The sequence below is a fragment of the Oncorhynchus mykiss genome, chromosome 2 (assembly GCF_057628025.1).
Source record: "Oncorhynchus mykiss isolate SJ-2025 chromosome 2, ASM5762802v1, whole genome shotgun sequence".
NCBI classification, from domain to species: domain Eukaryota; kingdom Metazoa; phylum Chordata; class Actinopteri; order Salmoniformes; family Salmonidae; genus Oncorhynchus; species Oncorhynchus mykiss.
This window is the reverse complement of record NC_143023.1, coordinates 20844342-20868548: the sequence shown is the minus strand read 5'-3', so window position 1 is coordinate 20868548 and position 24207 is coordinate 20844342. Positions and strand designations below refer to the sequence as shown.

At 44.2% G+C, this 24207-nt stretch overlaps 1 protein-coding gene across 1 annotated transcript; it reads right to left on the bottom strand.

Moving 5' to 3' along the window:
• Positions 1-1715: 1715 nt before the first annotated feature.
• On the bottom strand, positions 1716-9065 carry LOC110537775 (zinc-binding protein A33). The gene is made up of 6 exons (XM_021624155.3): positions 6458-9065; positions 4091-4186; positions 3402-3632; positions 3196-3218; positions 2985-3103; positions 1716-2800 (listed from the first exon to the last, which is right to left on the bottom strand). The coding sequence occupies exons 1-6, from the start codon at positions 6881-6883 to the stop codon at positions 2262-2264; spliced, it is 1434 nt and encodes a 477-aa protein (XP_021479830.2). The 5' UTR covers positions 6884-9065; the 3' UTR covers positions 1716-2261.
• Positions 9066-24207: the final 15142 nt, after the last annotated feature.

Below are 24207 nucleotides of genomic sequence, written 5' to 3'. Positions count from 1 at the left end.
CTGTACATAGCTCCACATTGATCTGGTACTGGTACTCCCTGTATATAGCTCCACATTTATCTGGTACTCCCTGTATATAGCTCCACATTGATCTGGTACTGGTTCTCCCTGTACATAGCTCCACATTGATCTGGTACTGGTACTTCCTGTATATAGCTCCATTCTTGTGTATATTATTTTATTTCTCATGTTACTATTTTATTTAGATTTTTAACTTCTTATGGCTGGGGGCAGTATTGAGTAGCTTGGATGAATAAGGTGCCCAGAGTAAACTGCCTGCTACTCAGGCCCAGTTGCTAATATATGCATATTATTAGTAGATTTGGATAGAAAACACTCTGAAGTTTCTAAAACTGTTTGAATGATGTCCGTGAGTATAACAGAACTCATATGGCAGGCAAAAAACAGAGAAAAAAATCTAACCAGGAAGTGGGAAATCTGAGGTTTGTAGTTTTCAAGAAATTGCCTATCCAATATACAGTGTCTATGGGGTCATATTGAACTTCCTACTGCTTCCACTAGATGTCAACAGTCTTTAGAAACCTGTTTGAGGCTTCTACTGTGAAGGAGGGGGGAATGAGAGTTGATTAAGTCAGGGCTCTGCCAGAGTGCCATGAGCTGATCACGCACGCTCACGTGAGAGTTAGCTGCGTTCCATCGCATTTCTACAGACAAAGGAATTCTCCGGTTGAAACATTATTGAAGATTTATGATAAAAACATCCTAAAGATTGATTCTATACTTCGTTTGACATGTTTCTGCGAACTGTAATATGACTTTTCGTCTGAACTTTTGCCTGAACTTGCCTGCGCCTCATGAGATTGTTTACTAAACACGCTAACAAAAAGGAGGTATTTGGACATAAATGATGAACTTTATTGAACAAATAAAGCATTTGTGGAACTGGGATTCCTGGGAGTGCATTCTGATGAAGATCATCAAAGGTAAGTGAATATTTATAATGCTATTTCTGACTTCTGTTGACTCCACAACATGGGGGATATCTGTATGGCTTGTTTTGTTGTCTGAGCGCTGTACTCAGACTATTGCATGGTGTGCTTTTTCGGTAAAGCTTTTTTAAAATCTGATACAGTGGTTGCATTAAGGAGACATTTATCTAAAGTTCCATGCATAACACTTGTATTTTCATTAACATTTATGATGAGTATTTCTGTAAATTGATGTGGCTCTCTGCAAAATCACCAGATGTTTTGGAAGCAAAACATTACTGAACGTAAAGCGCCAATGTAAACTGAGATATTTGGATATAAATATGAATTTTATCAAACAAAACATACATGTATTGTGTAACATGAAGTCCTATGAGTGTCATCTGATGAAGAGCAAAGGTTAGTGATTAATTTTCTCTCTATTTCTGCTTTTTGTGACTCCTCTCTTTGGCTGGAAAAATGGCTGTGTTTTTCTGTGACTAGGTGCAGACCTAACATAATCGTTTGGTGTGCTTTCGTCGTAAAGCCTTTTTGAAATCGGACACTGTGGTGGGATATAACAAGTTTATCTTTAAAATGGTGTAAAATACTTGCATGTTTGAGGAATTTTAATTATGAGATTTCTGTTGTCTTGAATTTGGCGCCCTGCACTTTCACTGGCTGTCATATTGATCCCGTTAGCGGGATCTAAGCCACAATAAGTTTTTAAACTCTATTGTTGGGTAGGGATGGTAAGCAAGCATTTCACCGTGTTCGGCACAGTTGTAATTGTTATTAGTTTATTAGTATTTTATTAGTTATTTTTCACATAATTCCATACAGAAACATAATTCAATCAGTAAACATATCAATAAATCTCAGAACGCAGTAAGATTTGACAGAAAATACGTTCTTACCACTGGAATCCCTCTAGTCCTAGAAAATGTATGTATAATAGCTCAGCAATCTAAACATACCAGTTAAAGAATCAAGGTCCAAAAAAAATCCCTCATATAATAAATGCCTGCATTATGTACATCCTATGGAAAGCATAGGAATACTGCTATGGCACAATTTCAAAGATGATTGTGACAATACAAAAGGCCTTGATCCAAACCTCCTCAATGCAAACCTATAGCCACAGTAAAACTACTAGAATTCAACCACACCAGCCTGACAGCTGAAACAGTGGAACACCCCATATATTCAAGTGCACATATTAGGCTACCTTCTGACCATAACATGCTATGTCTATCCAAGCGAGTACTACTACTGCCCATCGGCTATTGAACCAGACACTTAGCAAGCTGTAGTGACTGTCACACTGCCCTGTCACGCAGTATGAATGGTCACCTTGGCCGGGTTAACCTCCATCGGGGTGGTGTGGAGCCCAGGACCAAATATGGGGAACACTCTCTCTGTAAACTTGTGTGTGAAGGTGCACAGGTGCTTCCCTCCGTTGCCTGCATCCCAAAATGATACCTCCCCCTTATCCATGTTTAGCTTGACCCGGATCCTCTCTGGCCGCCTCTCCACGACCAGTACTGTACGTTGGCCCGTCAGGGCGTTGTACACCCCTTTGCTCAGCCCGATGGTCCACACGCCCCTGTCTGTGGACACGGTGAACTTCCTCTTGCGAGCCACAGACTCCTTACAGATTCCCAGGATCCACTTCGGGTTGTCTCCCACATGGACCTCCCAGCGGTGCTTGCCGGAGCAGAAGCCCTCAGCTCCAAGGACAAAGACACAGGGGTCGAAGCGCTCAGGGTTGTCCGGGAGAGACTGGCGCTCTGGGCTGTCCCGTACGCTGGCCAGGTCTGGGGACATGGAAAGCCAGGGAGAGGCTGTGTTAGGGTCCATCACCACTGGGACTGGAGAGAGAGAGGGAGACGTGTTACGACACATTATGATTGAAGTGTAACTGTTGCTCAGTGTTTCCTCCTTCATTCAAAACATTGATCCCTTACATGTTATATAGCCATCCACACCCATTTTATTGTGTGTCATAACTTATGTAGCAAGTTAGAACCCTAACCCTTCAGTACATGTACTCACTGCATGTGACGTGAGCCTGCATGCTCTTCCAAATGCTGTAGCCCAGAGAGCCCACGTGTTTGGCCATGTTCAGGAGAGCATCTGAGGGATTCTGGGGGTCTTCACGAGGCCACTGGGCTCTGTGAAAACATGACATCATAGAAGATGACCATGATATTAGAGGGAGGGTACCTGAACTGTTGGGCAACTGATAGGATGTTACTGTACTTACTTTTTCTTTAAAGCTTGGAAGTTCTGAAAAACAACACAAATGAACCCATTAGTTCATTGTGAATAAGATTGACAAATGCGTGCATTCAAAAATGTCTCACTGTCATGCATAGTGACAATGTACAGTTAGGATGAGAGAGGGCGACCCCCACCCCACGAGAGAGAGACCCATGAACCCCCTCCATGAGGGAGACCCCTCCTGCTTACCTGCAAGAAGGTTAAATCCTCCGCCCCCATCTCCCTCTTTACTGTTTGGACCAGCTTAGTGAGGGCAGCGATGTCACTGGTCAAGGAGCTGATCCTTTCCTCCATACTGGATCTCTTGTCCTCCTCCTCGTCTGCCAGGGCCTTCAGCCTGGCAGCCTCCTCTACACACAGCACCTGACGGAGCCTCTCAAACTCTGCCTTGATCTGCTTCTCTGCCTGCTCTGTCTGGATCTGGGTACGAGAGAGGTTGGAGGAAGAGTGCCATTTTGTAATGATACGGACATACCTCTTGCAATTCATATCTCACACAACATTACTCATCTATAGGCTATAATTATAGTTTCCTCTAGAGTCTTTCCTGGAGTTTTTCCTTGTCAGGACTCCAGGCCCTAGGTTTGATCTACAGTCAACTATTTTGTTATTTCCAATTCTTTCTGGAGGCTCAAGGAATCTCAGTCTGTCCCTACCAGTCAAACAGGTTGGTTCACATATCTCATTACAGAACAATGATGAACATCAAACTGTTGGGCTCTGGATAGGCTACACACGTCTGGATAGAACTAGTGAGGGCATCAAAGAGCTCCAACAAATCCCATTATCTTACACAAAACCTTCACCATTAGTCATGGTCATGGATAGGCCCTACAGTGTAGATGTCAGCAGGTCAAGCAGATACAGTATTATAGTACCTTCATGAAATCAACTGTGTTAGAGTATTTCTTTTTCATTCTCTTGAAGGTCTCCACTTTCTCCTCTAATATGTTGACTTTAATGGTCAGTTCTTCCTGCAATAGAACACATAAAACACAATTAATATGCATATTAGTTTGTGATCTAGTGACTACCAGATAATAAAAACATACAGCAACTTATTTTTCAGTATTGTTTCAGGTCCTAAGCTATTGGGTGTTGATTAAGGCCTTGTTCCATAATAACAATAAAGCCTTGATCACACTACAGGCTTTAAATGCTCAAATCTGTTTTGGAATACTGATTGTCCAAACACCAAGTTACAAGTGACCAAATTAGATGTGTGTGTTCAGACAGCAGTCATTAGCTGACATGGCTATGCTAGTTGTCATAGTAACAACAGGTGTGTCCACAATGGTGTAGGATGATTGGTGGTGGTGCTCATGGTTCCTATCACTCAGAAGTTATACAGCAAGCTAAGGTGACAACAATGCCTGCCGGGAAAGTTTGATTGTTGTAAGCATTAACTTGGGGAGGGAGAGCGATGGCGGAACCAGAAGCAATGCTTGATTCTGTTGGTGCGAGTGAAGACAGATATTTCCGTATTCCAATCATTTCCTCTAAGAACGGAGCTAAAAAGGACTAAAGTTGTAAATCAAGATAAGCCTCGGTATGATACTGCCTCATTCCTTGTTGGAGTGCGATTCATGAGCAAGGATGTTTTTTGGGGAAACCCGTTTGGTCACAAAAATGGTAAAGGATGCATTGGGAGAAGTGGAGTCAGAGTGACCAGGAGTGGTATGATGTTGATTTCATGTGTGTCAAAGGAACAAAAAGGAGAATGCACAAATGATCGACGCACAAAGTGGAATGCTATGATTATCGGAGTAGGGCACCAATAAAAGGTGTCATATCTGGCCTCTCTATGGATATTGAGGCTTCAATGGTTTAAGATTAACATGTAAGGAATAGTTTATTCACGTCGCTTAATCCGCACTGTGAATGGAAAGGAGGAAAGCCTTTCTGTGTTATTGATGTTCGATTAAGAATTTCTCCCAACCCATGTAAAGCTGGGATATATGAGATATGTGGTGCGAGTTTATGTACAAAAGCAACTTCAATGTCATAAATGTAAAAAGTTTGGCCATGTGTCAAGTGTTTGCAAACGGAATATCATTGTTGAAGAGTCTGAGGATGCACAATGTTGCCATTGTGATGGGAATCACATCCCAGAGTTCCCCGAGTGCCCTGTTAGGATGGAGGAGGTCGTAGTAGGAAGGATCAGGGCTGTTGAGAAGGTCTCCTATGCAGAGTCAGTGAAAATTGTCAAAGCAGCAAGTAGAGATGATGAAGCTATGGCAGTGGATGCCCATCAGTCTGTGAATGTAAGTTGAGAGATCCTGAAACACTAATCGTGAACAATGTTGATTTTGTTGCGTTCATTGCGCAGGTGATTAATTGTATAGGACAAAAAAAACAAAAAAAATATAAATATTGTGAAAGCGGCTAAGAGGTTCTTATAACTCCAGGATTTCACATCTGAAACATTGCAGGGAAATAATGTCTGGAGACACATCCCCCTCTCAGGCCCTAGAACCTGTGTAGGGTTCTGAGTACATTTTGACTAAGTGAAGGAGTCCATAGACTTTGTTATGTTTTTTAAGAATAATATGAGTGTTTTATTATGTATTATTATTATTTATTTTCGTTGTCAGTTCTATCCCCCCCAGTAGGTGGCGACAATACACCTTTCGGATGTAGTCTGCCAATAACATCTTGAAGAAAAAGGCCTGAAGAAAAAGCCCTGCCATGGACGTTTCCCAGTTGCTTTGAATGTTCAAAATCATAGTGTAAGAACACGCTTAAATCCTCAAAGGACAAGACGATCGAACGTTTTGGCTAGCCACTGCAGTTCATACAAGTCGCATGGCCAGGAATCAGATTAGTACCTGACTTCAAACCACCTATCAAGGGCAAAAGCGGTGAGGGAGGAGAGCCCTTCTCAAATTTACAGTTATCTGTAGCGCTTGGTCATGTTGTCAACAAGGCAGCATGGTGCATCGTTCAGAAACATACAACATATATTTAACATAAAATAAAATGTTCTAATTTTCAAACGAGTTTTCATTGGGAATGCAGATAAAGCGCTATTAAACGCAATCGCTTTGCATGTTAAAACACAGCATTCTATTAATTACTCCACGTTCTTAATTAACCTGTCACTTTTTTTGCCAACTTCGCCACCGGCCAGAGCCGGGCACCTGGCTCAAGCCCCGGAGGAAAATCGGTTCCAAAACGATTGCAATCACTTTTAAACCCCTCTCACCTAGGAAACCCGGCCCAGATAATCAAATCTCCTCACTTACCTTACACAACGGCGCGCCCTTGTTGAGTGGCAGTAGCTCGTGAGTTCGATGTAGAGTGACACAGTCAACGCACACGGGCTCCTCGTCCTTTACGCAGTAAAGTTGAAGCTCCAGACGGTGCAGGTTACAAAGAGGCACGTTATTGATTGCGTTCGGTCCCCGCCAGCGCTTCTCCTTCTGAAAGGACTCGGTAGCGGCCATCAGCGCCCGGTTAGAGATTGGTTGCTCCCCGTCACAGCTCTTCCTGCACACGGGACACCTCTGCACCATCTTTCGGCTTTGCTCCAAGCACTCCTTGCAGAAGCTGTGGCTGCAGGAAAGAAGCACGGGCTCCCGGTAAAGATCTTTACACACCGGACAGGTCAGATCTTCCTGAAGGAGGTCTGGACCCTCTGACATCTCCTCATTCCAAGCACATTCAGCCATGGTGTCGCTGTCGGCAATGCAGGCCCCTTCTGAAAACGCGTAAAGTTTACTTTCGCTTTCTTCAAAATGCTCCTTTTTATACGCGGACTCTTCCGTTCTGTTTGACGGTTTACCTTTATTGTTTGTAGGTTTGTTAACACCAACACAAAACTTCAGTTTGTAAACAGGTAAAATGTGCCTTTTTGGAGAGCCATCGCTTACAGTTTCAACTGTAACCTCCCTTCTGACTTCCTTCCGCAATGGAGTGGGTGTGTGTATGGTGAGCACCTTTCTTCTTCGATGAGCTTCAAATAAAGGCGGTTGCCACCCAATAAACGTTGCATTACCGCCATCTACTAGACTGGAGTACTACTTTCCTTGAAAAAAAATATAAATAAACAAATACCCTACCATCTAACACTAGTCTCCAATAAAATAATACAAAAATAACACCACCCTACTCCACAATTTAAATATATTTAGTCCTACCTTAGGCCAACAACCTGAAAGGATGGGACACCACTTAACACACCCTGTAACTCTGATGTCAAGTCTTGCACACCCAAATACCTCTGCAGCTGCCACCACAACCTCAATTTTCTGTGACTTACATTCCATCCCTGCAGTACAGTTAATAACCATTGCTTTAAATGCTAAAAATCTAATCTTACTGAAACATCACTTGTTGGCCTATCCCTCTGTACTGGTACAGATCTACTACTCACACCACTCCTCTCAGGATCCCTCCCCTTGACCCATCTTCCACACTGCCTCAGCATTACAACTTCTGCACTACTCTAACCCTGGAAACCTCAACCTGCCTCTCTCTCACGGGACATTTCTCGCACGGACTTTCCCCAATGCTACACATTCCTTTGTCTCATGCCCTTCTGCACACTTCTCACATCTAGTAACCTCCCTCCTACACATTGCTTTCACATGTCCATAAGCTTGACACCTGTAACAACGTAATGTATTCAGCACAAAAGCTTGTGCAGGATAACTTACATATGCTAACATCACTTTGTCAGACAAAGACTCAACATCAAAACTCAAAAGAACAAACAATGACTCTTCTGTTTCACCACTCACACCACACTGTCTGTGTCGCACCAAATGAAGAGCATCAAAAACCCAGGGAATCTTCCCCTTCAGTTGGTCAACTTTTACATTTACTATTACCCCAGCAATCACTCCTTTCAATGGTGTCCTTTTCTTGAGACCATTCGTTTAACTCGGAGCACCTTTTCCATCTGACCAGCTGAAAAACAAACAATTATCTCAAGACCACTTTTGGTTACCCTCACCGATTTCACACACCCTGAAACCACAAATGGATCAGCCAAAAGGCAAGGGTCCACTTTTTCCTAATACTTTACTCCTACTGTCACAGACTCATCTCTATTCTCTTTTCTGATCCTCGGTGCAAGCCTCTGGCTCAGAGAACTTCACCACACCTACCACCTCCGATACTTCGTCCTCATTCACTTCCATTTCTCCTCCTGTCTTCAGCTCATTCTGCTTACACTTTCTACCATTCTTCTTTAACAAACCATCTCAATTTTTTCTGCCATTTTTAACCAACTCAAGCTCACTGCACAACGGTCCCTAGCGGAGCTTAGGGTGTACAACCATGTATTTATACACGTGGCTATTGAATTGGTACATGTAATGCAATGTAAAGTATACATGATTGAATGCTGTGTCAAGATGCATTTCATTGTATACATTGTGCCAGCGGGTAAATTGCTCCTGTCATTGCTGTCTCCCCCCTTTCCCCAATCCATGATATCCTCCTAAATGGATTTAGGCCTAGAAATAGACTACATGTATGTTCATGATCAATATTTTCTCTCCAACAGAGGGAGCCCAAACATTTGATAAATTATGTTCATAATTGCTCATGAGAGTTTTACCATTGTTTGTGATTTATGAATCACATTTATTTAATGAAATTGTGAAATAATGTTTCCACCATCAAATATTTCTAAATGCAAAAAAATGAAATGCACATGATATCATTTTTTATTATTGTAAGTTTATTTGCATTACAAATCAGTGACAATAAGACCTGAGTTCCACATTATGTGAATGCAAATGTCTCATTGACGATCAAATGATCTTCATCTGCTGGATGAGTCGCTCCATGGCTCCACTCTGCGTGTCCAACACCATGGAAACTATTCCCAATAATAAACACTTGTTTTATACCTGTTCTCATTATTAACAAAAACATATCAGTCAAGCTTAGACACACTCCACAGGTAATACTGGTTTTATATGTTGCTAATAGGATCTGATTCTATGGTCTGATTGGTCACCATTTCAGCACTGAATCTCACTTGCATTTTAGCAGACACTGTTATCCAGAGTGACTTACAGGCACCATTAGGGTTAATCGCCTTGTTCAAGTGCACAGACAGATTTTTCTCCCAGTCAGCTTGGGGATCTGAACCAGCAACACTTTCAGTTACTGGGCCAACACTCTTAACCACCCCTTGTGGTCTGTGAGTAGTAGCCATAGACACAATATGACATTATTGATAGTAATAGCAGTGCTTGACTTGCATTCAACCTATTTTGTTGTCTTACAACCTGGAATTAAAATGGATTTTGGGGGGTTGTATCAATTGATTTACGCAACATGCTTAGCACTTTGAAGATGTAAAATATTTTTTATTGTGAAACAAACAACATAAGACAAAAAAACTGAAAACTTGAGCGTGCATAACTATTCACCCCCCGCCCCCCCCCCCAAAGTCAATACTTTGTAGAGCCACCTTTTGCAGCAATTATAGCTGCAAGTCTCTTGGGGTATGTCTCTCTCTATAAGCTTGGCACATCTAGCCACTGGGATTTTTGCCCATTCTTCAAGGTAAAACTGCTCCAGCTCCTTCAAGTTGGATGGGTTCCGCTGGTGTACAGCAATCTTTAAGTCATACCACAGATTCTCAATTGGATTGAGGTCTGGGCTTTGACTAGGCCATTACAAGACATTTAAATGTTTTCCCTTAAACCACTCAAGTGTTGCTTTAGCAGTATGCTTAGGGTCATTGTCCTGCTGGAAGGTGAACCGCTTTCCCAGTCTCAAATCTCAAGACTGAAACAGGGTTCCCTCAAGAATTTCCCTGTATATAGCGCCATCCATCATTCCATCAACTCTGACCAGTTTCCCAGTCCCTGCCAATGAAAAACATCCCCACAGCATGATGCTGCCACCACCACGCTTCGTGTTCTCGGGGTGATGAGAGGTGTTGGGTTTGCGCCAGACATAGCGTTTTTCTTGATGGCCAAAAAGCTCAATTTTAGTCTCATCTGACCAGAGTACCTTCTTCCATATTTTTGGGAAATCACCCACATGCCTTTTGGCAAACACAAAACATGTTTGCTTCTTTTTTCTGGCCACTCTTCCGTAAAGCCCAGCTCTGTGGAGTGTACAGCTTAAAGCAGTCCTATGGGCAGATACTCCAATCTCCGCTGTGGAGTTTTGCAGGTCCTTCAGGGTTTTCTTTGGTCTCTTTGTTGCCTCTCTGGTTAATGCCCTTCTTGACTGAGATTTGGTGGGCGGCCCTCTCTTGGCAGGTTTGTTCTGGTGCCATATTCTTTCCATTTTTTAATAATGGATTTAATGGTGCTCAGTGGGATGTTCAAAGTTTCGGATATTTTTTTATTACCCAACCCTGCTCTGTACTTTTCCACAACTTTGTCCCTGACCTAGTTCCTTGGTCTTTATACTGCCTCTTGCTTGGTGGTGCCCCTTGCTTACTGGTGTTGCAGACTCTGGGGCCTTTCAGAACAGGTGTATATATACTGAGATCATGTGACAGATCACATGACACTTAGATTGCACACAGGTGGACTTTATTTAACTAATTATTTGACTTCTGAAGGTAATTGGTTGCACCAGATCTTATTTAGTGGCTTCATAGCAAATGGGGTGAATATATGTGCACACACCACTTTTCCCTTTTCTTTTAAAAACATTTTTAGAAATAAGTAATTTTTTTCATTTCACTTTATCAATTTGGACTATTTTGTGTATGTCCATTACATGAAATCCAAATAAAAATCCATTTAAATTACAGGTTGTAATGCAACAAAATAGGAAAAATGTCAAGGTACCGTTTATATTTGGGTGCAGGTGCACCACAATACTTTTGATTTAATATTTTATAAGAGGAATTGGAACTCAAGCTGTAGAACATATGAGGCACCGGTAAGCTCCTGCCCAAGTCAAGCACTGAGTACTACTAGTATTTTAACTAGGCAAGTCAGTTAATAACAAATTCTAATTTACAATGACGGCCTACCCTGGGCCAATTGTGCACCACCCTATGAGACTCCCAATCACTGCCAGACGTGATACAGCCTGGACTCAAACCAGGGACTGGAGTGACACCTCTTGCACTGCGATGCAGTGCCTTAGACCACTTCACCACTCAGGAGCCCAAATATGAAACCATCGCTTTAAGCTTAAAAGGCCTCAGGCAAAGAGACACAGGAAACCGACAAAGGTGCAGCAGACAATGTGAGAAGGTTATATGCCTGTACCACATACACACTCACAAACACACGCACTATAGGGACCACATGCTACAACATCCTCAACACACACATCTAGATCAGACCATATATAGAAATGTATCTAAATGGATACGTTGTAGACGCTACAAACTTATCTCTGTCACACAAAGGCTACAGCAGAGCACAACCTACACCCCTGTGGCCAAACTCACACATATACACCATGTCTGTGGGTGTACAACTGTGTCAAATTGATGATTGGAGACATAGGCATAATTACTCTGATAATGTAGCAATTACTAAGAATAGAATTGATAGCAAGGATATCAGCTCCTGTGCCAGATTAAACAGGGTTCAGGTGATTACAGATGACTGGAATGATAAGAAACTGTAGCAGACATGTATGCAAATAACACATTTGTAGGTATTGATATCGTTTCATATCTAGATAGAGCTTGTCATCCCCTTTGATTTCAGCTGTGTCTGACTGTGTCAGTGTGTCAGGTTAGCGGCTGGCTGTGTAGTGTGCTGTGGTGACCCCATTTCTTCCACCAAACAGAAAAATTGAGAGATGAGGTAGGAAAGAGTGGTTTTACGAGAGACCTATTCAAAGTCATATCTTTAGTGCAAATGGCAAAACTCTGGTTTTAAAATAGATTCAGTATTATTTTTCTCAGAAAAAATCACTTGGTGTGTACACCAATTTGAAAACACTAAGAATATATTAAATAACCTTTTAAACTCAGTCAAATTCAGTCCTAATATTTGTGATGTCATTGATACGGTTTGTTTGCTGCTCAAGCACCACAGTGAACTATAATCACAGCTCATGTGTTTTGTGGTACCAGTTCCTGAAACAACATCTATAAAAGAGTTTCCTTTTGACTATGTTTCAGTTCCTGTACCATGTGGAAGTAGTGCACTCAGTCAAACGTGTTACCTTTTTGAAACAATTGCCTTTTTGATATGTTTTGAGAACCTAATATCACGGTTTTCGGGGAAACTAGAAAGATAGACGACAGGCAGGCAGGCTGCAGTGGAAAGAAAGGGGGAGGAAGAGGTGCAAGTTTAGGGTTTTAAGCGGCACAGTGGTTCAGAGTGAACTAAAGGGGGAGAGAGAGAGGTTCCCTTATGACACATCTTTGACATGAAGTAATAATAATAATTGTCATTGTTTTTCACAACACTCAGTGACTTTACATACACAAGATAATCAGCAGGATAAAAAGCAATACAATCACACAAAATAAGTCAGTATATAAAAGTAGACAAACCATTGAGAACACTAACCATGATGACAGACTAACCAGGGAGAACACTAACCATGATGACAGACTAACCAGGGAGAACACTAACCATGATGACAGACTAACCAGGGAGAACACTAACCATGATGACAGACTAACCAGGGAGAACACTAACCATGATGACAGACTAACCATTAAGAACACTAACCATGATGACAGACTAACCAGGGAGAACACTAACCATGATGACAGACTAACCAGGGAGAACACTAACCATGATGACAGACTAACCAGGGAGAACACTAACCATGATGACAGACTAACCAGGGAGAACACTAAACATGATGACAGACTAACCAGGGAGAACACTAACCATGATGACAGACTAACCAGGGAGAACACTAACCATGATGACAGACTAACCAGGGAGAACACTAACCATGATGACAGACTAACCAGGGAGAACACTAAACATGATGACAGACTAACCAGGGAGAACACTAAACATGATGACAGACTAACCAGGGAGAACACTAACCATGATGACAGACTAACCATTAAGAACACTAACCATGATGACATACTAACCATTAAGAACACTAACCGTGATGACAGACTAACCAGGGAGAACACTAACCATGATGACAGACTAACCATTAAGAACACTAACCATGATGACAGACTAACCAGGGAGAACCCTAAACATGATGACAGACTAACCATTGAGATGACTAACCATGATGACAGACTAACCAGTGAGAACACTAAACATGATGACAGACTAACCATTAAGAACACTAACCATGATGACAGACTAACCATGGAGAACACTAAACATGATGACAGACTAACCACGGAGAACACTAAACATGATGACAGACTAACCATTGAGAACACTAAACATGTTGACAGACTAACCATGGAGAACACTAAACATGATGACAGACTAACCATGGAGAACACTAAACATGATGACAGACTAACCACGGAGAACACTAAACATGATGACAGACTAACCAGGGAGAACACTAAACATGATGACAGACTAACCACGGAGAACACTAAACATGATGACAGACTAACCATGGAGAACACTAAACATGATGACAGACTAACCATGGAGAACACTAAACATGATGCCAGACTAACCACGGAGAACACTAAACATGACGACAGACTAACCACGGAGAACACTAAACATGATGACAGACTAACCATTGAGAACACTAAACATGACGACAGACTAACCTGTTACGGTGAGTGAATGAGGACCCAAAAGCGAACTAACTTAAACAGAGCTTCTTTAATAACCAAACATAGGTAGGCTCAGATAGACCGGCAGATTCCGACAGGACAGGACAAGGTTATAGCAAACATGACGATAGTCTGGCTCAGGCATGAAACACAACAAACAAGAATCCGACAAGGACAGGAACAAAAACAGAGAGAGATATAGGGGACTAATCAGAGGGAAAAAGGGAACAGGTGGGAAACGGGGTGACGAGGTAGTCAGGAGGAGACAAGGAACAGCTGGGGGAAAGCGGGGGAGAAAAGGTAACCAAATACGACCAGCAGAGGGAGACAGGGTGAAAGGAAAGGACAGAAAGACACAACATGACAATACATGACAGTACCCCCCCACTCACCGAGCGCCTCCTGGCGCACTCGAGGAGGAAACCTGGCGGCAACGGAGGAAATCCTCGATCAGCGCACGGTCCAGCACGTCCCGAGAGGGAACCCAACTCCTCTCCTCAGGACCGTACCCCTCCCAATCAACGAGGTACTGGTGACCACGGCCCCGAGGACGCATGTCCAAAATCCTGCGGACCCTGTAGATGGGTGCGCCCTCGACAAGGATGGGGGGGGGGGGGGGGAGACGAGCGGGGACGCGAAGAACGGGCTTAATACAAGAGACATGGAAGACCGGGTGGACGCGACGAAGGTATCGCGGAAGAAGAAGTCGAACTGCGACAGGATTAATGACCCGAGAAATACGGAACGGACCAATGAACCGCGGGGTCAACTTGCGAGAAACCGTCTTAAGGGGAAGGTTCTGAGTGGAGAGCCAAACTCTCTGACCGCGACAATATCTAGGACTCTTAGTTCTACGCTTATTAGCAGCCCTCACAGTCTGCGTCCTATAACGGCAAAGTGCAGACCTGACCCTCTTCCAGGTGCGCTCGCAACGTTGGACAAAAGCCTGAGCGGAGGGGACGCTGGACTCGGCGAACTGAGATGAGAACAGCGGAGGCTGGTACCCGAGGCTACTCTGAAAAGGAGATAGCCCGGTCGCAGACGAAGGAAGCGAGTTGTGGGCGTATTCTGCCCAGGGGAGCTGTTCTGACCAAGACGCAGGGTTGCGAAAAGAAAGACTGCGTAAGATGCGACCAATAGTCTGATTGGCCCGTTCTGCTTGACCGTTAGACTGGGGGTGAAAGCCGGAAGAGAGACTGACGGAAGCCCCAATCAAACGGCAAAACTCTCTCCAAAATTGAGACGTAAATTGCGGACCTCTGTCCGAAACGACGTCTGACGGAAGGCCATGAATTCTGAAAACATTCTCGATGATGATTTGTGCCGTCTCTTTAGCAGAAGGAAGCTTAGCAAGGGGAATGAAATGAGCCGCCTTAGAGAACCTATCGACAACCGTAAGAATAACAGTCTTCCCCGCTGACGAAGGCAGTCCGGTGACAAAATCTAAGGCGATGTGAGACCACGGTCGAGAGGGAATGGGAAGCGGCCTGAGACGGCCGGCAGGAGGGGAGTTACCGGACTTAGTCTGCGCGCAGACCGAACAAGCAGCCACGAAACGACGCGTGTCATGCTCCCGGGTGGGCCACCAAAAACGCTGGCGAATGGAAGCAAGCGTACCCCGAACGCCAGGGTGGCCGGCTAACTTGGCAGAGTGAGCCCACTGAAGAACGGCCAGACGAGTAGGAACGGGAACGAAAAGAAGGTTCCTAGGACAAGCGCGCGGCGACGGAGTGTGAGTGAGCGCTTGCTTTACCTGCCTCTCAATTCCCCAGACAGTCAACCCGACAACACGCCCCTCAGGGAGAATCCCCTCGGGGTCAGTGGAGGCTACTGAAGAACTGAAGAGACGAGATAAAGCATCAGGCTTGGTGTTCTTAGAGCCCGGACGATAAGAAATCACGAACTCGAAACGAGCGAAAAACAGCGCCCAACGCGCCTGACGCGCATTAAGTCGTTTGGCAGAACGGATGTACTCAAGGTTCCTATGGTCAGTCCAAACGACAAAAGGAACGGTCGCCCCCTCCAACCACTGTCGCCATTCGCCTAGGGCTAACCGGATGGCGAGCAGTTCGCGGTTGCCCACATCATAGTTACGTTCCGACGGGGACAGGCGATGAGAAAAATACGCGCATGGGTGGACCTTGTCGTCAGAGAGGGAGCGCTGAGAAAGAATGGCTCCCACGCCCACCTCTGACACGTCAACCTCGACAACGAACTGTCTAGAGACGTCAGGTGTAACAAGGATAGGAGCGGATGTAAAACGATTCTTGAGGAGATCAAAAGCTCCCTGGGCGGAAACGGACCACTTAAAGCACGTCTTGACAGAAGTAAGGGCTGTGAGAGGAGCTGCCACCTGACCGAAATTACGGATGAAACGACGATAGAAGTTCGCGAAGCCGAGAAAGCGCTGCAGCTCGACGCGTGACTTAGGGGCGGGCCAATCAATGACAGCTTGGACCTTAGCGGGATCCATCTTAATGCCTTCAGCGGAAATAACAGAACCGAGAAATGTGACGGAGGAGGCATGAAAAGTGCACTTCTCAGCCTTCACAAAAAGACAATTCTCTAAAAGGCGCTGGAGGACACGTCGAACGTGCTGAAGATGAATCTGGAGTGACGGTGAAAAAATCAGGATATCGTCAAGGTAAACGAAAACAAAGATGTTCAGCATGTCTCTCAGGACATCATTGACTAATGCCTGAAAGACAGCTGGAGCGTTAGCGAGGCCGAAAGGAAGAACCCGGTATTCAAAGTGCCCTAACGGAGTGTTAAACGCCGTCTTCCACTCGTCCCCCTCCCTGATGCGCACGAGATGGTAAGCGTTACGAAGGTCCAACTTAGTGAAAAACCTGGCTCCCTGCAGGATCTCGAAGGCTGAAGACATAAGAGGAAGCGGATAACGATTCTTAACTGTTATGTCATTCAGCCCTCGATAATCTATGCAGGGGCGCAGAGACCCGTCCTTCTTCTTGACAAAAAAAAACCCCGCTCCGGCGGGAGAGGAGGAGGGGACTATGGTACCGGCGTCAAGAGCTACAGACAAATAATCCTCGAGAGCCTTACGTTCGGGAGCCGACAGAGAGTATAGTCTACCCCGGGGGGGAGTGGTTCCCGGAAGGAGATCAATACTACAATCATACGACCGGTGTGGAGGAAGAGAGGTGGCCCTGGACCGACTGAACACCGTGCGCAGATCGTGATATTCCTCCGGCACCCCTGTCAAATCACCAGGCTCCTCCTGTGAAGAAGAGACAGAGGAAACAGGAGGGATAGCAGACATTAAACATTTCACATGACAAGAGACGTTCCAGGAGAGGATAGAATTACTAGACCAATTAATGGAAGGATTATGACAAACTAGCCAGGGATGGCCCAAAACAACAGGTGTAAAAGGTGAACGAAAAATCAAAAAAGAAATGGTTTCGCTATGATTACCAGAAACAGTGAGGGTTAAAGGTAGCGTCTCACGCTGAATCCTGGGGAGAGGACTACCATCCAGGGCGAACAAGGCCGTGGACTCCCTTAACTGTCTGAGAGGAATGTCATGTTCCCGAGCCCAGGTCTCGTCCATGAAACAGCCCTCCGCCCCAGAGTCTATTAAGGCACTGCAGGAAGCTGACGAACCGGTCCAGCGTAGATGGACCGACAAGGTAGTGCAGGATCTTGAAGGAGAGACAGGAGTAGTAGCGCTCACCAGTAGCCCTCCGCTTACTGATGAGCTCTGGCTTTTACTGGACATGAAGTGACAAAATGACCAGCAGAACCGCAATAGAGACAGAGGCGGTTGGTGATTCTCCGTTCCCTCTCCTTAGTCGAGATGCGGATACCTCCCAGCTGCATAGGCTCAGCTCCCGAGCCGGCAGAGGAAGATGGTAGTGATGCGGAGAGGGGGGCAACGGAGAACGCGAGCTCCTTTCCACGAGCTCGGTGACGAAGATCAACCCGTCGCTCAATGCGAATAGCGAGTTCAATCAAGGAATCCACGCTGGAAGGAACCTCCCGGGAGAGAATCTCATCCTTTACCTCTGCGAGGAGACCCTCCAGAAGACGAGCGAGCAAAGCCGGCTCGTTCCAGCCACTGGAGGCAGCAAGAGTGCGAAACTCAATAGAGTAGTCTGTTATGGATCGATTGCCTTGACATAGGGAAGACAGGGCCCTGGAAGCCTCCTCCCCAAAAACAGATCGATCAAAAACCCGTATCATCTCCTCCTTAAAGTCCTGATACTGGTTAGTACACTCAGCCCTTGCCTCCCAGATTGCCGTGCCCCACTCACGAGCCCGTCCAGTAAGGAGAGATATGACGTAGGCGACACGAGCAGTGCTCCTGGCGTAAGTGTTGGGCTGGAGAGAAAACACAATATCACACTGGGTGAGGAACGAGCGGCATTCAGTGGGCTCCCCAGAGTAACACGGCGGGTTATTGATTCTGGGCTCCGGAGATTCGAAAGCCCTGGAAGTGGCCGGTGGATCGAGGCGGAGATGGTGAACCTGTTCTGTGAGGTTGGAGACTTGGGTGGCCAGGGTCTCAACGGCATGTCGAGCAGCAGACAATTCCTGCTCGTGTCTGCCTAGCATCGCTCCCTGGATCTCGACGGCTGAGTGGAGAGGATCCGAAGTCGCTGGGTCCATTCTTGGTCGGATTCTTCTGTTACGGTGAGTGAATGAGGACCCAAAAGCGAACTAACTTAAACAGAGCTTCTTTAATAACCAAACATAGGTAGGCTCAGATAGACCGGCAGATTCCGACAGGACAGGACAAGGTTATAGCAAACATGACGATAGTCTGGCTCAGGCATGAAACACAACAAACAAGAATCCGACAAGGACAGGAACAAAAACAGAGAGAGATATAGGGGACTAATCAGAGGGAAAAAGGGAACAGGTGGGAAACGGGGTGACGAGGTAGTCAGGAGGAGACAAGGAACAGCTGGGGGAAAGCGGGGGAGAAAAGGTAACCAAATACGACCAGCAGAGGGAGACAGGGTGAAAGGAAAGGACAGAAAGACACAACATGACAATACATGACATAACCACAGAGAACACTAAACATGATGACAGACTAACCACGAAGAACACTAAACATGACGACAGACTAACCAGGGAGAACACTAAACATGATGACAGACTAAATTGGACTGAACAACAACAGGGAAACGTATCAACTGTGTGTTGATCCAGAGGAAAGAGAGAAGGCTGCGCGTAACCCACTTTGGGGAGTCAACTCTTAATCTCCTGATTGATGGCAGAATTGCTGGGTGAGTCTAGACCAATATCCTTTTAAAAGAACAAAATCAGATTAAAATAATGCATGCAATGAGTGATATGTATCTGTTATATACAAGGGTTCAAGTCCTTTTTTTTATTACAGAGTTTAGTTCTTTGTTTGCTCGGTTAGGGGTTCAAGTCCTCTATTAAAGGGTTTTAGGCCTCTGTTTTTGTTAAACCTTCTTGTTGCATAGAAGTGAGTTGCTAGTTGAGTAGCAATTTTTACACGTGCGGTAAATGTAAGCCTTTAAAGCAGTCAACAATCTTTGAAGTGAACATAAGTTTTATGGGTAACCAGGCCCTACATAAACAATTTGTGTTCTAGAGGATAATAGAGGTTTGAGTCCACAAAGGGGGTTACATAAATATATATGTATATTGGGGTTAAATAAATATATAAACATAGAGATATATATTATACAACTTTTGACTTTAATGTAATGTCATTGTTAAGTGAAAAAAACACTCTGGAAAAGGGCGGAACAGCTCTTCCGCATGTGAACATGAAACAGATTTTAAACTCACTGTCCAGTGATATAAAGAACCATTGCAAAGTAGAGGAGGAGACATGGGGGTGAAAAAGTCAGATGTGACCCCCACCTGTAGCCTCTCTGTTCCCTCTATCTATCCTCGCGTTGAGTTGTGCAGCACAGATCTGGTCAGTACTGCCTGGCCTTGAGTCAACGGATACTGACAGCAGTGAAAAACGATGTCTCAGGCAAAACAGAACAAAGGCTGTAAAAGGTAGTAAAGATAAACCTCCAGTGACAGTAATCACACATAGTGGGGCAAAAAAGTATTTAGTCAGCCACCAATTGTGCAAGTTCTCCCACTTAAAAAGATGAGAGAGGCCTGTAATTCATCATAGGTACTCTTCAACTATGACAGACAAAATGAGGGAAAAATCACATTGTAGGATTTTTTATGAATTTATTTGCAAATTATGGTGGAAAATAAGTATTTGGTCAATAACAAAAGTTTATCTCAATACTTTGTTATATACCTTTGTTGGCAATGACAGAGGTCAAACGTTTTCTGTAAGTCTTCACAAGGTTTTCAAACACTGTTGCTGGTATTTTGGCCCATTCCTCCATGCAGATCTCCTCTAGAGCAGTGATGTTTTGGGGCTGTTGCTGGGCAACACAGACTTTCAACTCCCTACAAAGATTTTCTATGGGGTTGAGATCTGGAGACTGGCTAGGCCACTCCAGGACCTTGAAATGCTTCTTACGAAGCCACTCCTTCGTTGCCCGGGCGGTGTGTTTGGGATCATTGTCATGCTGAAAGACCCAGCCACGTTTCATCTTCAATGCCCTTGCTGATGGAAGGAGGTTTTCACACAAAATCTCACGATACATGGCCCCATTAATTCTTTCCTTTACACGGATCAGTCGTCCTGGTCCCTTTGCAGAAAAACAGCCCCAAAGCATGATGTTTCCACCCCCATGCTTCACAGTAGGTATGGTGTTCTTTGGATGCAACTCAGCATTCTTTGTCCTCCAAACACGACGAGTTGAGTTTTTACCAAAAGGTTATATTTTGGTTTCATCTGACCATATGACATTCTCCCAATCTTCTTCTGGATCATCCAAATGCTCTCTAGCAAACTTCAGACGGGCCTGGACATGTACTGGCTTAAGCAGGGGGACACGTCTGGACCTGCAGGATTTGAGTCCCTGGCGGCGTAGTGTGTTACTGATGGTAGGCTTTGTTACTTTGGTCCCAGCTCTCTGCAGGTCATTCACTAGGTCCCCCGCGTGTGGTTCTGGGATTTTTGCTCACCGTTCTTGTGATCATTTTGAGCCCACGGGGTGAGATCTTGCGTGGAGCCCCAGATCGAGGGAGATTATCAGTGGTCTTGTATGTCTTCCATTTCCTAATAATTGCTCCCACAGTTGATTTCTTCAAACCAAGTTGCTTACCTATTGCAGATTCACTCTTCCCAGCCTGGTGCAGGTCTACAATTTTGTTTCTGGTGTCCTTTGACAGCTCTTTGGTCTTGGCCATAGTGGGGTTTGGAGTGTGACTGTTTGAGGTTGTGGACAGGTGTCTTTTATACTGATAACAAGTTCAAACAGGTGCCATTAATACAGGTAACGAGTGGAGGACAGAGGAGCCTCTTAAAGAAGAAGTTACAGGTCTGTGAGAGCCAGAAATCTTTATTGTTTGTAGGTGACCAAATACTTATTTTCCACCATAATTTGCAAATAAATAAATTAAAAATCCTACATTGTGATTTTCTGGATTTTTTTTCTAATTTTGTCTGTCATAGTTGAAGTGTACCTATGATGAAAATTACAGGCCTCTCTCATCTTTTTAAGTGGGAGAACTTGCACAATTGGTGGCTGACTAAATACTTTTTTGCCCCACTGTACATCAGCATCTCCAAAGCAGTTCGATGAATGGTCAAAAACCTTTAAGCATCCACGAGACGTGGGTATCAGAGTTGTGCAAGATCAGAGTTAACCAACAACATTATTCGTTCAGCAAAAAAGGAGCCTGGTGTATGTCATTACTGCGGGATTTCTGTTCACTGGTAATGAGTATGTCGGAAAAGAAAATGTGATTTTATGAGAAGTGGCCAGGAGAAGTAGGGTACGTCTAAGGGAAAATGGAATCAAGACAACAGCCCCAATGACACAATGCTAATGCAGAAATTTAAGAAGCTCTCTCCGGCTCAGCAGCAGAGTTTGCTAGATGCTGTGGAGGTAAACAGGCCGTACAGAAACAATTTGTGTTCTAGAAGATAATAGAGGTTTGAGTCCTCAAAAGGACAGTTGAAGTCGGAAGTTTACATACACTTAGGTTGAAGTCATTAAAACTCGTTTTTCAACCACTCCACACAATTCTTGTGAACAAACTATAGTTTTGGCAATTCGGTTAGGACATCTACTTTGTGCATGACACAAGTAATTTTTCCAACAATTGTTTACTTATTTCACTTATAATTCATCCCAATTCCAGTGCTTCAGAAGTTTACATACACTAAGTTGACTGTGCCTTTAACAGCTTGGAAAATTCCAGAAAATTATATCATGGCTTTAGAAGCTTCTAATAGGCTAATTGATATCATTTGAGTCAATTGGAGGTGTACCTGTGGATGTATTTCAAGGCCTACCTTCAAACTCAGTGCCAGTTTGATTCACATCATGGGATGTCAAAAGAAATCAGTCAAGACCTCAGAAAAAATTGTAGACCTCCACAAGTCTGGTTGTACCTTCAGGCAATTTCCAAATGCCTGAAGGTACCACGTTCATCTGTACAAACAATAGAACGAAAGTATAAACACCATGGGACCACGCAGCCGTCATACCGCTCAGGAAGGAGACGCGTTCGGTCTCCTAGAGATTAACGTACTTTGGTGCGAAAAGTGCAAATCAATCCCAGAACAACAGCAAAGGACCAGATGCTGGAGAAAACAGGTACAAAATGATCTATATCCACAGTAAAAATGAGTCCTATATCGACATATCCTGAAAGGCAGCTCAACAAGGAAGAAGCCACTGCTCCAAAACCGCCATAAAAAAGCCAGACTACGGTTTGCAACTGCACATGGGGAAAAGATCTTACTTTTTGGAGAAATTTACTCTGGTCGGATGAAACAAAAATAGAACTGTTTGGCCATGATGACCATTGTTTTGTTTGGAGGGAAAAGGGGGAGGCTTGCAAGCCGAAGAACACCATCCCAACCGTGAAGCACGGGGGTGGCAGCATCATGTTGTAGGGGTGCTTTGCTGCAGGAGGGACTGGTGCACTTCACAAAATAGATGGCTTCATGAGGAAGGAAAAATATGTGGATACATTGAAGCAACATCTCAAGACATCAGTCAGGAAGTTAGAGCTTGGTCGCAAATGGATCTTCCAAATGGACAATGATCCCAAACATACTTCCAAAGTTGTGGAAAAATGACTTAAGGACAACAAAGTCAAGGTATTGGAGTGGCCATAACAAAGCCCTGACCTCAATCCTATAAAAAATTTGTGGGCAGAACTGAAAAAGTGCGAGCAAGGCCTACAAACCTGACTCAGTTACACCAGCTCTTGACAATAGGATGTTGGGGAATAATCAGAATTAGTTGGTAATATAGGTAAGATGTTTTATATTCATCATATGTTTGTAAGTTACTTCTCATCAGAATGTGTTTGTATAATACTGTGGCGGCGTTGCAGTATCTGTTCTATGTCAAGACTAAGTTGCTTGGGCCGGGGAGAGGTCAAGCGTGTATCTTTTGGCTCCACAATGTCTGTGTGCCAGTCAGTGTGTCTCTGTGATCTTGTCAAGATAGGATGGATTTGATATATGCCTGTTGATATGGAGGATTGGTTTATGGTTCTGAGTTTGAGAAAAGAACATAGTTTAGGAGACAAAGCTGAACGATAAATTATGCCTATGCTGTCTGGATATGTGTGTCTTTGCTATAAAGGATCTCAGTAACAATGTGTGAGGGACTCTCAGAGAATTCATTGATAGACACTGAATTGATCTGAGAGTCACAGGGTTGTGATAGAGCTCATATAATTAAAGATGGACTTTTGTGATAACTAACTCTGACTTGTGTGTGGTTTGCTCTCATGATTTGGTAAATAGAGGAAATTTCCACGACAAGGACTATTGAATATTATTGTCTTGCAGACAAGTGAAAGATGTTTGAAATTATTTTCCTTGTGAGCTTCCTCCAAATACAGTATGTGGGTGGTGTTTCCATTTCTAACACAGAGATGAATCAGAAGGATGAGGGACACTCGGGCGTCAATACGTTTCTAGCTCTCTCGCTACACTATGCCACAGTAGTCGTAGTCAATCAAAGTAGTTGTTGGGTTTGTACGCATGCTCCATTTACATCAAGGCCAGGTATTCCATTAAGGGCTATTCCTCTTAACCAGAGTGAAATGTTGGTTATATGGAGAGATAATAATTGGTATAAGGTGATTATTGGTACTAATTGGGGTGAGAATGTTGAGTATCAACATGCAAGAGTACCTAGATCTGCAGATAGGTGCTGAAGGAGGTCTGATACTCCTGGATGTGTGTCCATTCAACAGCATGTGGATGAG

What these genes read in the sequence shown, in the direction of transcription:
- LOC110537775 (XM_021624155.3), bottom strand. Translation starts at nt 6,883, where the DNA reads ATGGCTGAATGTGCTTGGAATGAGGAGATGTCAGAGGGTCCAGACCTC. An exon ending in AGGATTTAACCTTCTTGCAG is followed by an intron (nt 3,219 to 3,401) that starts GTAAGCAGGAGG and finishes GTTGTTTTTCAG; the next exon opens with AACTTCCAAGCTTTAAAGAA. An exon ending in GCAGGCTCACGTCACATGCA is followed by an intron (nt 2,801 to 2,984) that starts GTGAGTACATGT and finishes CTCTCTCTCCAG; the next exon opens with TCCCAGTGGTGATGGACCCT.